The sequence below is a fragment of the Diaporthe batatas genome (genome assembly GCF_019321695.1).
Source record: "Diaporthe batatas strain CRI 302-4 chromosome Unknown Contig00008, whole genome shotgun sequence".
NCBI lineage: Eukaryota > Fungi > Ascomycota > Sordariomycetes > Diaporthales > Diaporthaceae > Diaporthe > Diaporthe batatas.
The window spans coordinates 1,197,657-1,218,002 of record NW_025408555.1 but is presented as its reverse complement, the minus strand read 5'-3'; the positions used below and the strand labels follow the sequence as shown (position 1 = coordinate 1,218,002).

General features: G+C 57.6%; 4 protein-coding genes across 4 annotated transcripts; 3 read left to right on the top strand and 1 right to left on the bottom strand.

Annotated features, from left to right (window-relative positions):
• Positions 1–1,116: 1,116 nt before the first annotated feature.
• On the top strand, positions 1,117–3,722 carry KVR01_007112 (uncharacterized protein; the record flags this gene model as incomplete). The annotated part of the gene is made up of 3 exons (XM_044784933.1): positions 1,117–1,425; positions 1,506–3,528; positions 3,610–3,722. The coding sequence occupies 3 exons, from the start codon at positions 1,117–1,119 to the stop codon at positions 3,720–3,722; spliced, it is 2,445 nt and encodes an 814-aa protein (XP_044643365.1).
• Positions 3,723–6,823: 3,101 nt separating this feature from the next.
• On the top strand, positions 6,824–10,114 carry KVR01_007120 (uncharacterized protein). Its single transcript, XM_044789007.1, has 2 exons — positions 6,824–7,534; positions 7,617–10,114. The coding sequence occupies exons 1-2, from the start codon at positions 7,177–7,179 to the stop codon at positions 9,284–9,286; spliced, it is 2,028 nt and encodes a 675-aa protein (XP_044643373.1). The 5' UTR covers positions 6,824–7,176; the 3' UTR covers positions 9,287–10,114.
• Positions 10,115–11,342: 1,228 nt separating this feature from the next.
• On the bottom strand, positions 11,343–14,253 carry KVR01_007141 (chaperonin-containing T-complex subunit CCT7). Its single transcript, XM_044783512.1, has 3 exons — positions 14,032–14,253; positions 13,409–13,897; positions 11,343–13,325 (listed from the first exon to the last, which is right to left on the bottom strand). The coding sequence occupies exons 1-3, from the start codon at positions 14,075–14,077 to the stop codon at positions 12,187–12,189; spliced, it is 1,674 nt and encodes a 557-aa protein (XP_044643394.1). The 5' UTR covers positions 14,078–14,253; the 3' UTR covers positions 11,343–12,186.
• A 2,699-nt stretch (positions 14,254–16,952) lies between these two features.
• Positions 16,953–20,082, top strand: KVR01_007598 (uncharacterized protein). Its single transcript, XM_044785917.1, has 3 exons — positions 16,953–17,642; positions 17,922–18,795; positions 18,859–20,082. The coding sequence occupies exons 1-3, from the start codon at positions 17,403–17,405 to the stop codon at positions 19,827–19,829; spliced, it is 2,085 nt and encodes a 694-aa protein (XP_044643851.1). The 5' UTR covers positions 16,953–17,402; the 3' UTR covers positions 19,830–20,082.
• Positions 20,083–20,346: the final 264 nt, after the last annotated feature.

The following is a 20,346-nucleotide window of genomic DNA, read 5'->3' as shown; positions in this document are numbered from 1 at the left end:
CAGCGACCAAACCTGTCAACAATCAATTGACACCAAGGTAAATACATACCCAGCCATCATCTTCTTCTTCCTTGCCCCGTTTCCTACTCCAACCTAAGACCTCAAATCACCACCTCCATCTTGCCCAAAGACCTGTCGTCTGCGACCGCTGGCCCTTGACCGACCGACCTCAATCCCAAACATCACCAACACTCGCTGACTCTACCCCGACAGCACGTCGCAACGACTCTTCTTTGCCAGCCGGCCTAATAATCAATTGATACCAAGGTAAATAAACACCTAGCCACCACCTTCTTCCTCCTTTCGCCGTTTACTACTCCAACACGAGACCTCACACCTCTATCTTGCCCAAAGACCTGTCCTTGACCGACCTTCCTCAATCCCAAACACCACCAACGCCCACTGACTCTGCCCCGACAGGACGTCAAGACGACTCTTCTCTGCTTGACGTCTCTTGTCTGCCCAACCATCAATTGATACCAAGGTAAATAAACACCAAGCCACCACCTTCTGCCCCACTTTGCCATTCACTGCTCCAACACGAGACCTCATTCACCACCTCGTAATTTGCCCAAGACCTGTCGTCCTGCGACCGCTGGTTCTTGACAGACCCTTTTCAATCCCACACATTACCAGCACTCGCTAACTCTGCCCCGACAGCAACAGTACGCAACAGTACGTTGCGCCGACTCTTCTGTGCCTAAACATCAATTGACACCAAGGTAAATACCCACCCACCACCTTCTACCCTCCTCATCCCGTTTGATACTCCAACCCGAGACCTCAACCACCTCGTATCTTGCCCAAAGACCTGTTGTCCTGCGACCGCTACAAATGGTTCAATTGTTCTTGACCGACCTTCCTCAATCCCAAACATTGTCAGCACTCGCTGATCACTGACTCTGCCCCGACAGGACGTCGCACCGACTCTTCTCTGCCCAAAGGCCAGAAAACACTTTCAGCCTACATTGAGCTGTCAATTCACCTACTACACAATCATCCCACCCAAGCGGACAAACAATCCGCAACTACCAAATTACACAAGAGCCTCTACACCCCAACCTTCCCCCCTCGCCATACTTTTCTCCCCTAGTATCACCTCGACTCACCATCACCATGGCCGAGTCCAATCCCACAACGAGGGAGGTGTCCACCACCCACGGCAACCGCACCGGCGACAACGAGCTGGTAATTGAGAGCTATCGCGTCATGTGCTCTCGCAAGAACGAGGAGTCTGCCCTCCAGCAGCAGCAGATCGAGCTTTTGAAGCAGGCTCTGGCGGAGAAGTTTCTCCCGCTGCCAGCCGGGCTTGCGGCCCTGGACCGCCAGCTCGACGAGCTCAAGAGCCCCCGCGAGGGAGAAGCGCTCGCGCAGGCCGATATGAACAAGGGACAAGGTGCATCCCCAGGCGCCAAGTCTTCTCAGGTATGTCAGCTTCCCATGTCTGGGTTGTGTCGATTCCGTCAGTGCCTCTTACTTAGACATTTGCTAACACTTGAAAGCAGAAGTTGTCCGATGAGCCAGAGGAGAATGACTCTGAGCCAGAGGAGAAGACCCCCGAGCCAGAGGATGCTGGCGACGTCACTCTCATCACAATCCGTGACGAAGACACTCCGGTCGCCAGAATCCTGGCTAACAAGCCTATCACGGCGAACATGACCCCCACCCCCCGTCGCCACCCCGAGCCAGAAGATGCTGGAGACGTCAGTCTCATCACAATCCGCGACGAAGACACTCCGGTCGCGAGAATCCTGGCAAACAAGCCTATCACGGAGAACATGACCCCGACCCCTCGTCGCACGCCCTTGCCATCCTCGTGCAGGAGCAAGAAGGGTCTGAACCTCATTGAGCAGGCTTGGAAGGCCAGGGAGAAGGCCATGGACTTCAACAGCGGCAACGTCGGCAACGCGACCCCGGCTCCCGTTCGCCGCCACACACAGGCGTCCGGCCCCTCAGCCTCGCCCCAGCAGCCTTCCCCTCGTCCCCATGGTGACGAGGCGCACGAGAGCCCCGCTGGAGAGCAGAGCTTTTTTGACATGTACGAGTACCCGGACCCGAATGCGGATCGCTTCGGTCCCCCGCCCGAGGGAGCCGACGAGCTCGGGGCGGATGACAGCTGCATGAGTTATCAGCTGTCTTCAGATGGTGAGGACGGGGCCGATGCCAGCGCCCACAACTCACCCAACAAGCAGGCGTGGGATCTTCCTGACTACGAGGATTCCGAGGACGAGGCTCCCGTCCCCAAGAGGCGCAAGGTTGCCGATGAGGCTCCGGCTTCCGCCTCGGCCTCGGCCTCGCCCGCCGCCAAGGGCAAGGCTCCTGCTCGTACTCCTGTCTCCGCCGCCAACAAGGGCAAGGCGCCTGCTTCTGCCCGCGCGAGCTTGTCACGCAAGCGAAGCCGCGACGACATCGAGGCCGACGCCGCTGAGCAGCCGCACAAGAGGCAGCGCAAGAGGCTCAGCCAGGACGACACTCCTGCTGCTGCTACCGAGGACGAGGCTCCCGCTGCTCCCGTCGAGAGCGAGGCTCCTGTCGTTGCCTCCCAGAGTGAGGCTCCTACTGCTGCTGCCGCCCAGGGCAAGGCTTCTTCTACTGTTGCCTCTCAGAGCGAGGCTCCTGCCGCTGCTCCCGTCCAGGGTGAGGATGTCGATGCTGCTGCTTCCCAGGGCGAGGCTCCTGTTGTTGCCTCCCAGAGCGAGGCTCCCGCTTCTGCCAAGGGCAAGGCTGCAGCTGCTCCGGTCACAAACTCGTCGGGCAAGCGGTCTCGCGACGGCGGTGACGATAGTGCCAGCACCACACCCGCGCGGGCTTCGAAGAGGCAGAAGACGTCTCATGCCTTGGCTGAAGCGCCTGTTGCTGCTGAGTCTGCAGCTGCTGGGGCCAGCGAGCAACCCAGCCTGGAGGATTACCAGCGTCTTTCGGGACGGGTGGTCCAAACCCGCCTCCAGCAATTGCAAGGACAAGAGAAGCTTGAGGAACGGTGGGCCGGTCTCGCCCCCAGCCCTGTCCCCGAGCCGTTCACGCCTGAGGGATCCCCCGCGCCAGGAGCCGGGCCTTTTAAGGAGGAATCCCCTGAGCCAGGTGTCCTCTTCGAGCGGGAATCACCTGAGCAAGACGAGCCTGTGGTAGCTGGTCCGGCTCACCAGCAGGCCGCGGATAATGCGCCGCCGCGCGTGCCAGCCACCAGGAGACTCGGCCTCACCGACCAGGGCACCATCACCGTCACGCAGCTGAGCAAGATGTCCAAGTACAGGACCACCGCCAACACCAGGACCGCCTTCAACGAGAAGGGTCCCATCGCCAACCGCCCGTGGGTGTTCGCGTACACCTTTGGCGACCAGTACGCCCTGTACGTCATGCACTGCCCCACGAAGGGCTGCCCCAGGGCGAATTACGACAACAGCCCGGATGCTTTCACTGTGCACCCTCTCCGGAACATGAGTGGCACCGTCCGCCACCTGGAAGAGTGCTGTGGCGACGCTGGTGGTGGCGACACAGATGTGCTGGTGCGCAAGTACTGCAAGCAAGGTAAGTGACATACATGCTCCCCTTCCCTGCAGCCTAATAAGTACCCGTCCCCGAAATACTGACGAGAATGTCCTTCAATAGTGATCAGCGATCGCAGGAGGCCCATCACCATCGAGTGGGCTCGCAAGTGGAACAGCGACTTGGTTGACCTGTACGGCAACTTCGCCAACTTCGGGCAGGACAACGTCTTCTGAACCACTCGTCCTTTCACCGCCGACCACTACCGACTGATCGGGCCGACGGGACGGACAGAAAGACGCACACAAGACCGAAAAGAAAAAAAAAAGAAAAGAAAAAGCAACAAAAAAATGTACAAATAAAAGGCAGACGTGGTCGCCTCCGAAGCAGCTCTTGCTTGTCGACCACGCCCCGGACGGACTGCCAGAAATGCTGGCCCCCGACATCACACTGAACAGATATTTGTATCAACACATGAGAGGAAGTCAGGCTTCGTCCTGGCAGTTTGTGCAGCCGAGGAAACGCTGCCCCCATTTTAGAGGAAAACCCCACAACACTCTACATCCTCTGACGAATTCCTTACGAAGTCGAGTTCACTCCTTCGCAAGAATTCCTCGCCTACCCGCATGACACCCTACATCCTCCACCGAATTGCTTGCGAAGTCGAGTTCACTCCTTCGCAAGAATTCCTCGCCTACCCGGACCACACCCTACATCCTTCCCCGAATTCCTTGCGAAGTCGAGTTCACTCCTTCACAAGAATTCCTCGCCTGCCCGCACGACACTCGCAACTGGCTGCGAGCCGCTCCGCTGGGCACACAAGGTCCTACAACCGCTGGAATCGATTCCAATGCTCCAAGCATAAAAGAAACCCTCGCCGTGGTGCTGACATACCCTCCACTCCTTGGGGTCGAGTCAACTCCCCCTTGGATGAAAAAGTCCACCACCGGTTGAGATACTCCTTCTGCGGTTCAACACATTCTTCTGGGGGCAACAACCGGCCACATCCTCAATAACTCATATCATTATCTTCCGACCTCAAAATTTTGGGGCATTGTGGGAGACCAACAAAAGAAGAAAAAAATTGTAAACCACAAAACAGCTTGCCGAGGTGTGCTCTGTCGACTCACTTGGCCGGCTGGCCACGCAAAAAAAAAGAGAACGGAAATTCACGTACCCTCAATCGGAAGGCGCGTACCCTCCCTACTATTCGACCAATCAGAGCACAAAGCCTCAAAGTCTTCACGACTTCAACAAATAAGGCTTCTTCGCGATAAGGGACCACAAACAGGGCGGGTTGGTCCTCTGGGAACTCGGGTCGTGCCTACCGGCCCTACTCACGGCCCTCCGCTATGCTTCGCGCTCCGGGGCTCGCCCCCTTCGCCCCAGCCGGCCCTTTCGAGAAGAAGTCGTCTTGTATAGAATACTTCTTAGTCAGCAGATGGGTACGCGCCTTCCGATTGAGGGTACGCGAATTTCCGTTCTCAAAAAAAAAAAAAAACATCTAAAAAGGGGAAAGAATGGAGGTGTCCAAGGATGCAAGAGATACATATGTAGACTATGACCAATCCATAACCCATGATTAGAAAACCCTAGTTCCGTTGTGCTCTCTGTGAAATGACATTAGATCATGATTCTCATGCTACCAAGGCGATTCCACATCATATCACATCGCCTCACATGGCGCTCATCTTCCTCACCAAGCCAGAATTGACCCATCCCCTAGCAAAGTTCCTCCCGCTAACCAGCAACACGCAAATCTACCACACCCGACATAGCCATCGTACCACCTCACAAGCGACCCCTCACCCCCAGCCGCCGCGACAGCACCCCGGCGGCGGGGTGGGCGAGGCTGAAGGCTGAAGGCCGCCGTGAGGAAGGCGCCCATCGCGGCGGCGAGGAGGAGCTGCGCGGCGGTGGGGGCGACGGCGGCAGGAAGAGAAGTGCTATATAATATACTAGGGGCGGGCATATCGCCGCCTCGGTGGTCAGGGGCCTCGCCTCGTTCCCGGGATGGGATGCAGGCCTGGTCTTGGCTCGGCTGATGCGAGTCTGTCGATCAGCTCGACGAACTGCATGGCTTGGGGATTGGAGACACGCTCTCAGGAGATAGGGTTTTACAGAATGCCATGCAGGACATATGCTGCTTTGCAGCTTTGCAGCCAACAATCGTGCTATTTGCTGGTGTGTGTACAGAACTATGGCAATGGCATTGCAGACCAATGATGATGTCAGCACTGGTCGGATCTAGATCGAGATGCAGCATCTGACGCCGCAAGCGCGTGTGGTTCGCCAAGGCCCAAGGCCGAGCACTGATCAACAGGAGACCTCGACTCGTCGCACAGGCAGGCACTTTCAAGGTTGTCCAGCCCATCTGCCAGACACAACCTTGGCCGGCTCCGATGTGGTGGAGCACTGGCGTCTCCGGAGTCGACGGAGTACGAGAAAAATGACTCGGCAAAAGAGCAAACGTCGGGTACTGCGAAGAAGGCTGGGCAGCTGAGCAGCTGGGTGCGCTGTTCAAGAATGTGGTACATCTGACACGTCCGCCCGAAAAGTAAGACAGTCAGGCAGACTGGCAGAACTGGCAGACCCGCTGACGGCATGACGGCCTGACCGACTGTCCCGTCCGGCCATGGACCTCATGTTTTTTTTCTGTCGCTGATGAGTTGGCAGAGTCGTTAGGGGCCAATACCCAGCATGGCACGTTGAGATTTTGCGACCATTTATTATCATTAATCTTGGACATGTTGTTGAACAGGAGCGGTGGACGAGAGACAGGGGTATAAAGAGTTTCATCATGATGCAATTGCAGAGCATTCATTCATCGAGCCAGGGTCAAGGGTTGCAAACGGGCGGCACGCTGGGTCCTTAGCGCGACCTCCGTCCGGCCAGCCAGACGGCCCAGAACAGAAGCTGGTTAATTCTCCGTATGTGTGTACTCCGTACTGCCGTACCCGGTACGCTACTGTGGTACGGGAGGTGCTGCAGTGTGGAGTACCGAGTGACAAGCTGGAGGGAGCAGTTCCGAGCGAAACGGGCACACGTCGGGAAACGGGCAGGCGGGCGGCAGGAACGGGACCGGGGGCTGTAGCGAGCAGGGGATTGGCCTGTAGGGAGCTATGGCCCACAGAAACGCGAGCTCGACGCCGTTCGTGGCAGCATTCGCGTCTCCAAAACGGTTGCCCCGCAACTGAGCGTCACAATGTTGACGGGGCTCCATCCAACCATGCCCAGACGGGCTGGACGGTCGTGACGACCCACAGGCGCCAATCCACACCCTGGCGCTGCCCGGCACGTCCTCGCGAAACCAGGCTGACGAGAGAGAGGAGGAGGCGCCATATCAGACAAGCACAACGCACACCATGCCATGCCACACACAACCCGACCAACACACACACACACACTCTCGGAAACACACACACAACCCGACACCCTAGTACACATGCAGAGTTGACATTCTCAGCTGCAACAAACTGTGGAGGCGGCCAATCACACCCCAGCGTAATGCCTGTTGCAACGCTCTTTTCCTTTTTTTAGTCGTCCACACCCGTGGCCCATCCCACCTCTGCCTCCCATTGTTTACAGCCGGTCCACCGTCCAATCCATCCCGCGAACGCTCGCTCCCCCGGCTAAATCTTGCTTGTGTGCCTGCATCCCGAGAGGACCAGGCGCCCTCGACAGGTCAACATGTGGTCAGGCTCGCCCCTCAAGTTTGAGCATTCGCAACATCCTCCCCAGCAGCTCAACCATAACAATCATCTCCACCTACAACACCAGCAGCAGCATACCCAGGGCCAGACCCAGGGCCAGGGCCAGGACGCAGAGTTCAACAATTTCCACATGCCACCGCAGGCTATGCCTTCCACACCAACACATCACCGCCGCGGCCAGAGCCTGAGCGCAATCCCTACTCTGCCTCGGACGCCAAACCACCACCAGCTGCGCCCGCCCGTCTTCCTCCACAGCCCCATGCAGAGGACCAATTCAAATGGGTTGATTGGCGTCGGCGATGTCTTTGCCTCTAACAACTTCGAGGACAACATGGGTGCGTTCACAGCCATTGGGCGGCACCAAGGCCACACGCACGCCCCAGGTCTTTTTCACACAAGTTGCTAACCTTCGTCCAGCATACTACTCACCAGTCATGTCTCCCGGCACGGCGCTCGAGAGCCTCAACGAGGAATTGACAAACTTCGACCTCGCCGGCTTCGGCGGCCCTTTGGGCTCGGTGCCCGGCGGCTCCTTCTACGAGTCGTCTCCCATGCCCTCTCCGGGCCAGACCACCTTTCCCTTCAACAATAACAACCCCTTCAGCGGTGCTCCAGAGTCGACCATGATCCCCTCGAGGACAGCATCCCCGCTGTGCACCAGCTTCAGTCCCGGGCCCGACTCGCAACCCACCGATATGCAGTCCTTTATCCGAACACCACAGCAGTCTCCCACAAGGCAGGGCTTCCGAGAATTCGTCTCCACCCCCGAGCCCTCGCCAACGCACCACAGCAATCCCCTCAAGGACTCGCTGCTGCAGGCACGACAACCCTCGCCCACCAGGGAAGCCGTTATAGAACAGCTCATCCGAACCCCGGATCCCTCGCCAACCCGCCACAGCTTCTCCCACGCAAGCCCACATCCCCATGGCAACCTCCTGCAGGGCGCCCCCGACCTGCGCCCAATGCACACCCCGAGGGGATCCGGGAGCCCCAACCGAAACCGCCAGTCCCCGAGCCCTACCCGGCGCATGCGCGCGCATCAGCGGACACAGAGCTTACAGAGCATCAACAGCGTCGTGAGTCTGGCAGATGGTGACATGGAGCAATACCGTGTCGAGTCGACCATCAAGCCAGAGCAGATTTCTGAGCTCATTGGCGAGACCGAGTCCCCGCCTGGAGCACCCGCACCACAAGATTCCGGCGCCCCTGGTGACAAGGCCTCCACCGGGACCGACGCCAACAAGAAATACATCTGCAAATGGATCGAACAGGTTACCAACAAGGACGGGTCGAGCGAGGACAAGACATGCGGCCAATTCTTCGAGCGCAAGGAGAACTGCAAAGCGCACATCCAGACACATCTCGACGACAGGCAATACAAGTGCCCGTACGGCTTCTGCGGGAAACTCTTTGTGCGATCCCACGACCTGCGAAGACACCTGCGGACCCACGACGTGCACAAGAAGTGGGTATGCCCCTGCGGCCGCGACTTCAGCCGCGCAGACGCACTACACCGACACCAGGGCAGGGGCAACTGCATCGGGGCACCGCCAGGGACGAAGCGCAAGGAGCCCGCCAAGCGCGGCAGGCCGCCAAAGAAGAAGGACGGCGTGCCGGGGGCCTCGGACCCCAACGCGCCGCCGACCATCGTGCCGCCCGGAGACCTCAGCCAGCCGCCGCAGCCGCACCTGAGCGGGACCAACCCCATCCACAACGGGCCGAGCTTCGCGCCCATGGGCGGCAGCAGCAGGCACGACAGCGCGGCCATCCTGGCCACCACGGAGGACGACCTCAACATGGACCTGCGCATGGACGGGCTGCCGAGCCTGGACATCGTCGACATGGAGCACCACCTCGCGCCGCCGGACCTGGACCCGAGCCCCAGCCCTACGCGGGACGCCGACACGTGCCACTCGAGCGGGTTCGCGTCCAGCAGCCTCGCGCCGAGCCCGCTGGGCGACGAGCTCAGCCCGTCGCCCGTGCCGCCCGACTGCGGGGACACCATGCTGTGCGGGCCGCCCGGGGACGAGTGGCTCGAGGACCTGATCTTTATCAACGACAACTTTGTCGAGAACGGGTCTGTCTGACAGCCGTGGCAGTCCGGGGCGGCCCTCGCCCGTCATAGCCTTCGGGCTAAATAGAAATAGCAGCATACCTGCCTGGCAGCCGGGGGCGAAATCCCCCATCTGACCCTCTGTGTACGATGTTCGAGCGAAGTCTTTGGGATTTGAAACGAGCGGGATCAGCAGCGCATCCTCTTCTTGTACTCCGTCTTTGGCCTCGCCTATACCTACCTGTCTACCTCCCTCCTTGTCGGTTTCGTTTCCTATACAAGTGCGCTTGCTGCGTCTCAGCAGAGGCCGTGATCTGTCTTGCTTCGCTTGGCGGGACTGGGCAGACCTTAAAAACGCACGGAGAGAGTCAGCGCAGGGAAAGGCGGCAGGCCTTTCTTGCCGGGTGGGCGGTGAGGCGTTTCTCTTTTTTTCTTTTTTTGCTTTGGGATGTTTAATAGAACGCCAGCGGGCAGCAAGACGCGCGCAGCCTGGCCCCTTCACACAAAGGCAGGCAGGCAGGCAGGCAGGCAGGCGGCTGATTGGGCCGGATGGCTCTGGTCTGGTCTGGCTGGTATGGGGACCTGGGATCAGGGGGGCGGTGTTCACTTATTTTATCTTATTTTATTTGTTCGATCTGCTAACTTCCTTTTGTATCCCGATTTTGCCTTATTTATTCCTTTACTTGATAACTACTATGAGCGAGGCGGACATTGCATGCTAGCAACGGGTTTTCTCTTTCTTGTTATTTGTCTCCTCCCTGCTTGGTGCTGTTGTAGCTAGATGTATTTACCTACCTACCTACGTAGTTCGGTCGTGTGGACCTGCTCGACCAGGTCTGAATGTCGAAAAGGGGATTGTTTATTTGTTCGGACTTATCACTCAGGTGCCTAAATCTGTCTACCAGTACTACTACCCTAAGTTATGTACCGAGGCGTGTGTGTGGATCATCATGAATGGTCTTTGTGGACGGCACGAAACGGTGGCACAACTTGCCCAGGATACAAGTAAGTCCCGAGATCGGTACCAAAACGGGTGGTTTTTTTCTTCTCTTTTTGTCCCGTGGGATTGGAAATTTTGTTACATCGGCCCTGCGGGATGGTGAACGTGCCCGGACCGGCCCCAGAATGCCCCAGTTTTTGGTGCTATTTCGAGACTTGGTTCATGCAGTTGGTTCGCGTGGGGCCTGTTGGTAGGTAGTGTAGTTTGGTCTATTTAGGTCACCACCAGGCTTGGCTGGATATATGGCAGACGGAATGTGTGTCGGTGGTCTTGGTGACTCGGGCCAGCCTGTCTAAGTGCTCAACTACTCCTCTTTCCGACACTGCATGATGTGCGGACGGACAAATGAAAGCAGGGCGGGTGCTCGGTTGGTTGCTGCTCACTTGTATGTTCTGCTGCCCCTGTGCGGCTGGTGAGATGGATAGTAAATAGTAGATCTGTTGGTTTCTCGCCAACCAGCCGAGACAAAAGCTGTCGGAGGGGGCACTATGGTAATAGTTGGGTATGAATGCCGTACGTCCGTCAGTCCGTCCTTCCATCCCGTCGCGGGCTGGACTGCAAGATTGTATGTGTATAGTTACGGCGACCAACCAACCAACCTGGCTAGCTGCCTGCTACCTCCTGGAAAGAGCTTGGCTTCGTGTTGCCCGCGTGGTAATGTCACGGATGTGTTCTGGTGGCAGCCCGAGCCGCCGCGTTGTGTATGCCTGACTAGGTGCTTGTTGAGCCCCGCGGTATCAAAGCTCAGCATGTTTGGAACAGAAGAACTTGGGCATTGTGAGTCTGGCTAGTTCAGACTCCCTCCAGATGGCAGGAAGGAGCGTGTACAAGAATCATCACGATATTGTATCACCAACCAACTACGTAAGCAAATGTCCTACGGGCCAAGGGCTGACAATGAGAAGGCTCAGCGCGAGACAACATTGACTGATACTTGTTCCACTGACATAAAGAGACCGGCTGGTCCGGGCCTCGTGATACTTCAAGCCGTGATATGCTCGAGGACCTGGATTAGTATGGTAACTATCACGCCTAGTAATAACCAGCCAGGTCTCCCCCTATTTCTACGATTAGGACTAGCAGGTAAGGAGTGGATGTGAGCTAAAGGAAGTATGGATTCTGTTCGAGGGAGGTAACTACTACGAGACTGTAGTAGAAAAGGGCTGGGACCCTGCCTAGGAGAAACTGAGCTTGTCTTGCGCCAACACGGAACGGGAAGATCACAAGGCGGCCTCTCCCGGTTTTGCAAACCTTCGAAGTGAAAAGCGCTCGTTGGTGAGACAAGAAGGGCCAGTGTTTCCAGTGACCCGAGATACCACCCATCCTCAGAGACATCTTCCAAGTTCTCGTCAACAAAGCGAAGGCGGCGCATGCTTCATCTCTCCTGACGCATCAAGTACAGACCTCATCCATCTCAAGAGAAAAGGTGTCCCTGATCATGGCCAAGGGGGGGGGGTGGTGGTGAATCAGGCTGGCAACGGAGGGGAGTCAGCGCTTCTGTTATATACATGCATACCCCTTGCGTCGTCACAATGTGCTCGATGGTGCGGACGGTATTTGCAGCCAGCACATATTCCTTGTATTGGCGCTCGGTGCTGTTTTCAGCATGCAGTGGCGTTCTCTTGCCAGACGTGGACGACCTGCGGACCCCGGAAGCCCCTGACAACGTGTGTCTGTCACTCACAGACAGTGGAACCCACAAGGCATCAGGTCTGTCTGGCACATGTTGGTCGCATCCCCAAGGCACGGCAGATGCTGCCCTTCACAGATGTCACTTGTTTTTTTCCCATTCCTCTTGTCTATGGACGCCGACATAGGTATCACGGTAGTTGTTTTGGTCCTCTTGTTACAAGAAACAAATATGCAGCCCACAAACTTCAGCCTAGCTCAAAGTCCACCCTCTCGCTCTCGCTCTCGCCCTCGCGTCGTCCTTCTTACCGCCTGGGCATGCCCCGGCCGCGGCCCCGGAGGGCCCTCTGGGCGGCGCCGGGGGGCAGGGGCTTGCCGGGGGCCTGGGGCGCGGCGCTCTCCTCGTTGCGGATGGTCTCGTCGACGCCGAGGATGAGGCACGAGGCCTCGGTGGCGGCCTGGATGGCGTTGATCTTGACGAGGGCGGGCTCCCAGACGAAGCGCTCCATCATGTCGGCGACGCCCTCGCCGACAAAGTCGACGCCGGCCCAGGTGTTGCCCTTGCGGTGCTCGACGCGCAGCTTGTTGAGGATGTCGGTGGCGTCGAAGCCGGCGTTGTCGCACAGCTGGCGGGGCACGATCTCGAGCGCCTTGGCGAAGGACTTGATGATGGCCTGCTGCTTGTGCGGGACGTTCTTGTCGGCGAAGCGGTGCAGGTACGCCGACACCTCCATCTCGCAGGCGCCGCCGCCGCCCACGATGGTCTTGTTGCGGATCGCCCGCTTGACGATCATGATGGCGTCGTGCAGCGACCGCTCCACCTCGGCGATGAACTGCTCCGCGCCGCCGCGCAGCACCAGCGTGCACGTCTTGGCCTCGGGGCAGTCCTCGAAGAAGTTGAAGCGCTCCCCGCCGATCTGCCGCTCGTCAAACGACCCGCACGTCCCCAGGTGCTCGGCGCGGATGTCGGAGCACGTGCTCTGCACCGTGGCGCCGGTGGCCTGGACGACGCGCTCCATGTCGGCCGCGGCGACGCGGCCGGCGCAGAAGATGTCGCGGTCGGCAAAGTACTGGGTGGCCAGGTCGCCGATGGGCAGCTTGCTGAGGACGACCTTGGCGCCTGTCTTGTAGATGGCCTCGAGCTTCTGGAAGATGATCTGCCACTCGGCGTCCACGATGGCCTGGTACTCGGAAACCTGCTCGACGCGCACCTCGGCGTTGTCCTTCTCGGCCTTGAGCTCGAGCTCGACGTTGAGGCAGACGATCTTGGGCTTCTTGAACGACTTGGGTTGTTGCTCGAAGCCGGCGTAGGCGAATGTCTTCTTGAAGGCGACGCCGTTGATGAACAGCGATTCGGTCAGGGAGCCGCCGGGGATCTTCTTGACCCCTATTAAGTGCTCGTCGAGGTCGTCTTGGTCGAGGGACAGCACGGCGTCGACAACCACTGTGGTACAAGACGTGTTAGCACGGTGGGGACCAATTCTATCGATTGCACAGCAGCGTCGCCGTCGTGGATTGCCTGCTCACTCTTTGTGAAGAAGTCGGTATTCCGCTTGATCAGTTTGCTGGTCATGGCGGTGCCGGCCAGCTTGGTGAGTGTGTCTCTGCGGTTCGCCTCGTCGGTGCTGACGGCGATCTCCTTGATCTTGTTGACGGCCATCTGCGAGGCTCTCCTCAGGCCCTTGACGATGGTCTGTGAACTGACGCCCTGCTCCACGTGCTCCTTGACCTCCTTGAGGATCTCGCCGGCCAGGACGACGACCGACGTGGTGCCGTCGCCGACCTCTGCATCTTGCGACCGCGCGATGTCGACGAGGATCCTGGCGGCGGGGTGGACAATGTCCAGGAGCTTCATGACGGTTGCGCCATCGTTTGTGATCGTCTGCCTGCCGTTCTCGTCGACCATCAACAGGTCGCCGCCATAGGGCCCGAGGGTCGATTTTATCGTCGCCTGGACTGCGAGGCAGGCGTTGATGTTTGAGACGATCTGGGGCTTTCCCTGGGAGGAGTCGGTGCCTGTTGGATGGGAGTCAGCAAAGGGCCACACGGCCGTGGTGGTTCGCTGGTGGTATAATATCATATGCCTGCGTGTCCACGGTGGGAGCTCCCAGGGGTGGTGGGACAAGCGACAACGAGGGGCATTTACTGACCTTCCTTGAGGACAATAATGGTGGGGGTCTGCCCGCCGAAAGACATGTTGGGCGATTATGTGCAGCAAGGGCGAGGCAGTGGTGGAGGGCAAGGGAAGGGAAGGTTGCGAGGAGGAGGCCCAGGGTTGTTTGGGTTGGTGGTGGTGAGGTTGCTGGAAGACTGCTTGCCCAGGGCGTAGACGCGTGGGGTCGATTGGAGCTTGGTCTGTCTGTCTTCTGCCGCCAGAAAAATTGATGCAGCTGGACCAGCTCAGGGTCACCACCGCCATTGTACCCCGTACCCATGTACATTGCCGTTTCTGCTACTGCTGTTCAGAGCGTGCAGGCTTAGGTAACGCACGACGGGTCCAACCCCTGCACTAACGGTAGTTTCCCAGAGCCCCTGCACTTGGGAGCACAGTGCGGCCTGAGGACAAGCACCCAAATCTAAGACCTTTTCAACCTGCCTCCTTTCTACAACCGCCGAATATCAATTATTTCTTCCACGGCCACAGATGTTTAAATATTGAATTTTGAATGGCAAATTTGATCTTCTAAAATATGTTCAATTGATTTATCGAGAATTAAGTAATAGTTTATAAACACTAATAGACTTAGGACCATTATTCTATACAGTAATCAGCTTTTTAACATCACTGTGTACCTGCAGCCCTGGCTGTTGACTATTGTGGGCCTTGCATGCAAGAGAAAACTCGAATATTCGTTTTCTATATAATCCCCACACTAAAGGCCCACCACAACAAATACGGTTGTATAGTGTAGTTGGTTATCACATCGGATTCTGATTCATTAATCAGTATCCTTCCGGTGACCGCGGTTCGAATCCGCGTACGACCTTCCATTTTTGGACTATTCCCTCCTTTTTTTTAGAATATTTCTAAGGCTAGAATGACCGTGGAAGGGTTGTTTTATGCCTTATATAGTTGTTTTTTCTTTGAAAGAATTTACTTTAGGGACAGACCTTCCTTAGAATTATATTAATATTTTTATATTAATCTACTATGTTTAATGACCCTAAGCATATTTTTATCTTTATGTTAAAATTCTATGTAGAAGAGATATGTTACAGTTAAAATTGACTTTTATATTGGAACAATGTCCCGTTGGTGTCGCGAGGCTTTGGCTGTTGCGGAATTGTAGCCCCGACAGCGCCAGCAATAGGTGATAACAACAGAGACCCACGGGTAGAAAATAAAATTAAGCCCACTGCTTCTGTTTTAATATTGAAACAAGATCATTCTAGCCCTCATCAGCATCCTGACATTGAACATTGACATGGACCTAGACTTCTCTACTGATTAGTCCCCTTCTACTGTTTTTTGTTCTTCTTTTATCTTCCCCCCAGATCTCTTCAGGTGCTTCTGGCCTCTGTCTTCATTGGTATAAATTCTAGACCTATCGTATCTTTTTTAAGCACTGGTTCTTGAGCGTTTACTACCGTATGATGGCACCATGTATGTCCTCGGACGTATGCGGAATAGAAGCGCAACCAGTAGACACAGTATCCACCAACTGCTGGCACAGAGGACGGCCGAATGTCTGATCACCATCACAGTAAACCGCCTGGGAATTCCTCACCGTGTCCCCCGGGTCGCTATACGTATCCTCTTATAGCACAACCTCGTAGGAATAACTTTGCATGGGACAGCCTCCTACGGGGAATTGTCCAGCGCAAGGAGGCAGATCACAGTGGCTTACCTTGACATATGTGATCCCCAGGATTCTGAGTATGATCCTGTGGAGCTACACTCATTCATGCCATCTCGCTGCAAGCCATAGATTCCCTGCTGCCAAACTTTGAATGCGGGCAGCGATTCCAAGGTTGGCTAACATGTGCAGATTGTGCGCCTGCCCACTCCCCTCCCCGCCGGATGCCAGCCCGACACTTTGATGTTGCCTGTCTTTTTAATTCTCCAGGTCTATCGTAGGTCCTGTCCTTTGCTTACCTCTATTCTGCAAGTATTCCCTCATCTTCAATGATCGCCGGCACATCCAAAATTTGCCGTGTGGGCCGGAGACTTGATTCTGCTCTTGGCTTGTCTCACGAGGCCGATATCACAAGTGTGGAGGCGTGACTGGCTGCTGGGACCGTTTCTGACACAGCTATGTCTATAAGACGAACACTATGTCCGGGATGTAACGGTGGAAGAAGCACGGGAGATCAAACATCTGCCCGGTCGGCCAGATCTGCTGCTACCTCTGGGGGGATGCACTGCAGGTGTGTCCACAGCGATTGCACACTCCTCGGATTGTGTCTGTCAATCCGCCTTGATGCAATCAAGACCAGTTCTGTCCAGTAGACCTCGGGAGACGGGGTTTGTGGGACATGACTGACCATGTTCCCCGATACAGACCTTTGAAAATGCAGGCGGGCTGTCCAGCTCGGCTGCTCCGGTCAAGAGCTCCCTGTGCTCCCGTGCCTCGGCAGCTCCCGGGGAGCCTAGTTCGGATAGCGGAGGGGTGGCCTCCCACACGGTTCACCGGGTGACCTGCCCTGGGAGCTCGTTACCGTCATCGCAATTTCTCCTTGACACATTTTGGGCAACCAACCTCCTGGGGGGGCTGCTCGGTGGTCGGTTGTCGGTGGTCGGTGGTCTGTCTGCTGTGTACTGTCTGCTTTGGCAGGGCTGGCCCTGACCAATGGATTCGTATCAATGCGACGGGTGAGAAACGACCAGGGGTGGGTCGATAATAAATGAGCCTTGGAGGGCTGCTGATTTTGGGTGAGGTTTCATCCCATGCCTTGACGCTGTCTGATGCAGCTGCCGGCAACTTCCCAGTTGGCTGGCTGATGGGGCTGCCAGGGCCCGGGGCCTGATGTTGTTTATTTTCCACCGTAGATGTACGCCAAGCGCGGTGTTATTTATTGCCTATTGTCATTGGACTGCCCCTGCTGCCATGTTTTTGGCCCTTGTGACCCTGTCGAGCCTGCCTGTCCAAGGGCCCAAATGCTACATAGTACTGCCCCCCATCCCCCTGCCCCCCTAACGGCTGGGCATGTCCCTCAAGAACTGGCCCGTGCCCCGCGGAAACAAACAACAAAAAAGTCGGGATCCCACAAAGTCCCTCTCCCCTTTCGTACCCCGACATCAGTCCACTTGTGATCCCAGCTGATATCATATTACTGGAGGGGCCTGCCACTCTGCGGTCGACCACAGCCCTGGGATTTCAAGGCTCGATTCAGGCCCTGCTCTGACCTCACCTCGCGCCTCCCGCCCTCCGCCCTCGCCCTCCAACGAACCAGTCCAGCCAAATCCCAAACCACCCGATTCTCAATTATCGCTCACCCACGCCCACACCCGCCCACACCCGCCTGAACGCCACCGGCCGCTAAATCTCGCTCCCGCTCCGGCCGAGAGGAAGTTTATGCAATGTCAGGCACCATGCGAGGTACGCCCAGCCGTGGGGCCGATCGTGGCCGCATTCCCACCTTCAACCACAGCCCAGCACCTGGCGCCGGCTCTGGGCCTGGCGCCAGCTCTGCCTCTGGCATCCCCAGGCCTGTTCTCGGGGCAGACCTCGCCCACAAGGAGAGCTACGCTACTAATAGCGAGATAGGCGGGGCCAGTACGGTCAGCACCAGCAGACAGAAGCAGTCCAAGAGGGACGAGGTCAGTCACTCTCCTTTTTTGATGCCTTGCATTGCTCTCCAAATTGCCCATCTTCTCGAGAGCCGGGCTCCCCCAACATCGTCCCTGGGGCCCTGGAGGTCGAGGGTAAAAACATCACATCGCACGCCGCAGCCATGTCGCCTTCACGCCTCTCCTCTCGAGCTTCACAAGACAACATTCACGGCCTGCTGAGGCGTCCCCCTCCTCCCACCACGCCCACGCCCGCCAGGAGAACCCGCAGCCATGTCTCGAGGTATGCCTACTGACTTCTACGTCCAGGCCATCCGCCGGAAGCTGGAGAATGACCTCTCCAAGAAGAAGCACCTCAGCGGCCGCGCTAGGCACACGCGAAAGGCCCCTCCCGGCACCGTCCTCGCCCTGAAGCCCAGCCAGGCCCTCCAGATCAAGCCCCAGACCACCGTCGCCGAGGCCGCCCAGTTGATGGCCGCCAAGAGGGAGGACTGCGTGCTGGTTACCGACGACGATGACAGGATTGCCGGTATATTTACCTCCAAGGACTTGGCCTTCCGCGTCGTCGGGGCTGGCCACAAGCCCGCCAACGTCACCATCGCCGAGATCATGACCAAGAACCCCCTGTGCGCCCGCACCGACACCAGCGCCACCGATGCCCTCGACCTCATGGTCCGCAAGGGCTTCCGCCACCTGCCCGTCATGGACGAGAACCAGGACATCTCCGGTATCCTCGACATCACCAAGTGCTTCTACGACGCCATGGAGAAGCTCGAGAGGGCATACTCCTCCTCGAGGAAGCTGTACGACGCCCTCGAGGGTGTCCAGTCCGAGCTTGGTTCCAGCCAGCCCCAGCAGATCATCCAGTACGTCGAGGCCCTGCGCACCAAGATGTCCGGTCCCACCCTGGAGACCGTCCTGAACGGCGACCCGCCCGTCACGGTCAGCGTCAGGACTCCTGTCAGGGAGGCTGCTCAGATGATGAAGGAGAACCACACCACCGCGGTCCTGGTCACGGACAACGGCGCCATCACCGGTATATTCACCAGCAAGGATGTCGTCCTCCGTGTTATTGCCCCAGGCTTGGATCCGGCCACCTGCAGTGTTGTTCGTGTCATGACCCCACACCCGGACTTTGCCCCCATGGACATGAGCATCCAGGCCGCTCTCCGGAAAATGCACGGTACGTGACGGACGTCCACAGACTAGCGTTATGTTTTCCATGCAATACTAACGAAAGCCGTAGATGGCCACTACCTCAACCTTCCGGTCATGAACGATGGCGGCGAGATTGTTGGCATGGTTGACGTGCTGAAGCTGACATACGCGACCTTGGAGCAAATCAACGGCTTGTCTACCACCGACAGCGAGGGCCCGGCCTGGAACAAGTTCTGGCTGTCTCTGGACCACGAGACAGAGTCCATGGTCTCGGGCGACGGCACCCACCACGACCGCAGCCACGTCGGCTCGCGCTCGCTCATGTCCCCCGATATCAATAGGGACCGTATCCTGGACAGCGTCGCGCCTGGTGACTCGGCCTCTCACGCCGGTGTGGAATCGCCCCCGCACAGCCACCTGGCACACTCCCCAGAGCTGCCCCCCAGCGAGCTGCCCTTCCCCTTCAAGTTTAAGACGCCCAGCGGCCGCACCCACCGCCTGCAGGTCATTGCCTCGCAGGGCATGGACGCCTTCGTCGTCAACATCATCTCGAAGCTCGGCTCCGAGATCGACTCTGTCGGCGGCGCGCCTACGGTCGAGGACGGCAAGCTGTCCTTCAACGGGTTTGCGCTCAGCTACATGGACGACGAGGGCGACTCGGTGTCCATCACGACCGACCAGGACCTCCTCGAGGCGATCCTACTCGCGCGCCAGAGCCACCACGACAAGGTGGACCTGTTCGTCCACGACCCGGAGAAGCCCCCAGTTACGGCCGCCCCAACCCCCGCACCCGAAACGGTCATCCCCACACCTCCGGCGTCTAGCGTGCGGGAGCGCAGGAGGAGGAACTACGACGGCGAGGACGACAGCGAGGAGGACGACAGCGAGGACGAGTCGCCGCGGGGCGCGCGGGCCAGGAGACACCGCAGCAGGCACGCGCCCCAGGCGGAGCAGGTGATCTCGGGAGTCCCCAACGAGCTGCTCCTCCCTGGTGCCATCGCGACGCTGGCGGTTGTCATCGTGGCCACCTTCACGATCGGCCGCATGTCGAGCCGATAGACGGGGGCGCAGCGGACCTATGGCATGCCCCGGAGCGGTGTGGTTTCTAGAAACAAGAACAAAGACGATATCCCCCAGAGCAGGCGTTGTTGAAATGGGTGTTTACAAATGTGGTTTATACATATATGGCGAGAGAAGGTGCACATGTTATTTGCATGGACTGCTGTGGCACGTCCTCCCACGTGCATAGACTAATAGGCATCGCCTACTTATCGTTCTATGACATTTTAATGTGACGCTGAATTCGACTCTGCTCAAGTACTCGCCCTGGCCTGGGTGTGCCTTTAATGAAGTCCTTCCTCCGACGGACACTGTACAACAATCGGTCGTCCACATGATTTGCCTTGTGATACTTGTTTTCCCCTACCCCAATTGTTCTCCAATTCTATAAACGGTACAAATTTAAATTTACGAGGAGAGAATGGGCCATCTGGCCGAAGTACCCAGGTACCCAGATACCCAGCTACCTCCAAACAGATGTGGGTCCATCCTGAGCTTGCCGGCCAATGGGCACACC

Excerpts from the sequence above, each read along its gene's own strand:
- KVR01_007120 (XM_044789007.1), top strand. The coding sequence starts at position 7,177 with ATGTGGTCAGGCTCGCCCCTCAAGTTTGAGCATTCGCAACATCCTCCC. Across the intron at positions 7,535-7,616 it reads CAACTTCGAGGACAACATGG|CATACTACTCACCAGTCATG; the intron begins GTGCGTTCACAG and ends ACCTTCGTCCAG.
- KVR01_007141 (XM_044783512.1), bottom strand. The coding sequence starts at position 14,077 with ATGTCTTTCGGCGGGCAGACCCCCACCATTATTGTCCTCAAGGAAG. Across the intron at positions 13,898-14,031 it reads CATTATTGTCCTCAAGGAAG|GCACCGACTCCTCCCAGGGA; the intron begins GTCAGTAAATGC and ends CCCATCCAACAG. Across the intron at positions 13,326-13,408 it reads TACCGACTTCTTCACAAAGA|TGGTTGTCGACGCCGTGCTG; the intron begins GTGAGCAGGCAA and ends CTTGTACCACAG.
- KVR01_007598 (XM_044785917.1), top strand. The coding sequence starts at position 17,403 with ATGTCAGGCACCATGCGAGGTACGCCCAGCCGTGGGGCCGATCGTGGC. Across the intron at positions 17,643-17,921 it reads AGCAGTCCAAGAGGGACGAG|GCCATCCGCCGGAAGCTGGA; the intron begins GTCAGTCACTCT and ends TTCTACGTCCAG. Across the intron at positions 18,796-18,858 it reads CGCTCTCCGGAAAATGCACG|ATGGCCACTACCTCAACCTT; the intron begins GTACGTGACGGA and ends CGAAAGCCGTAG.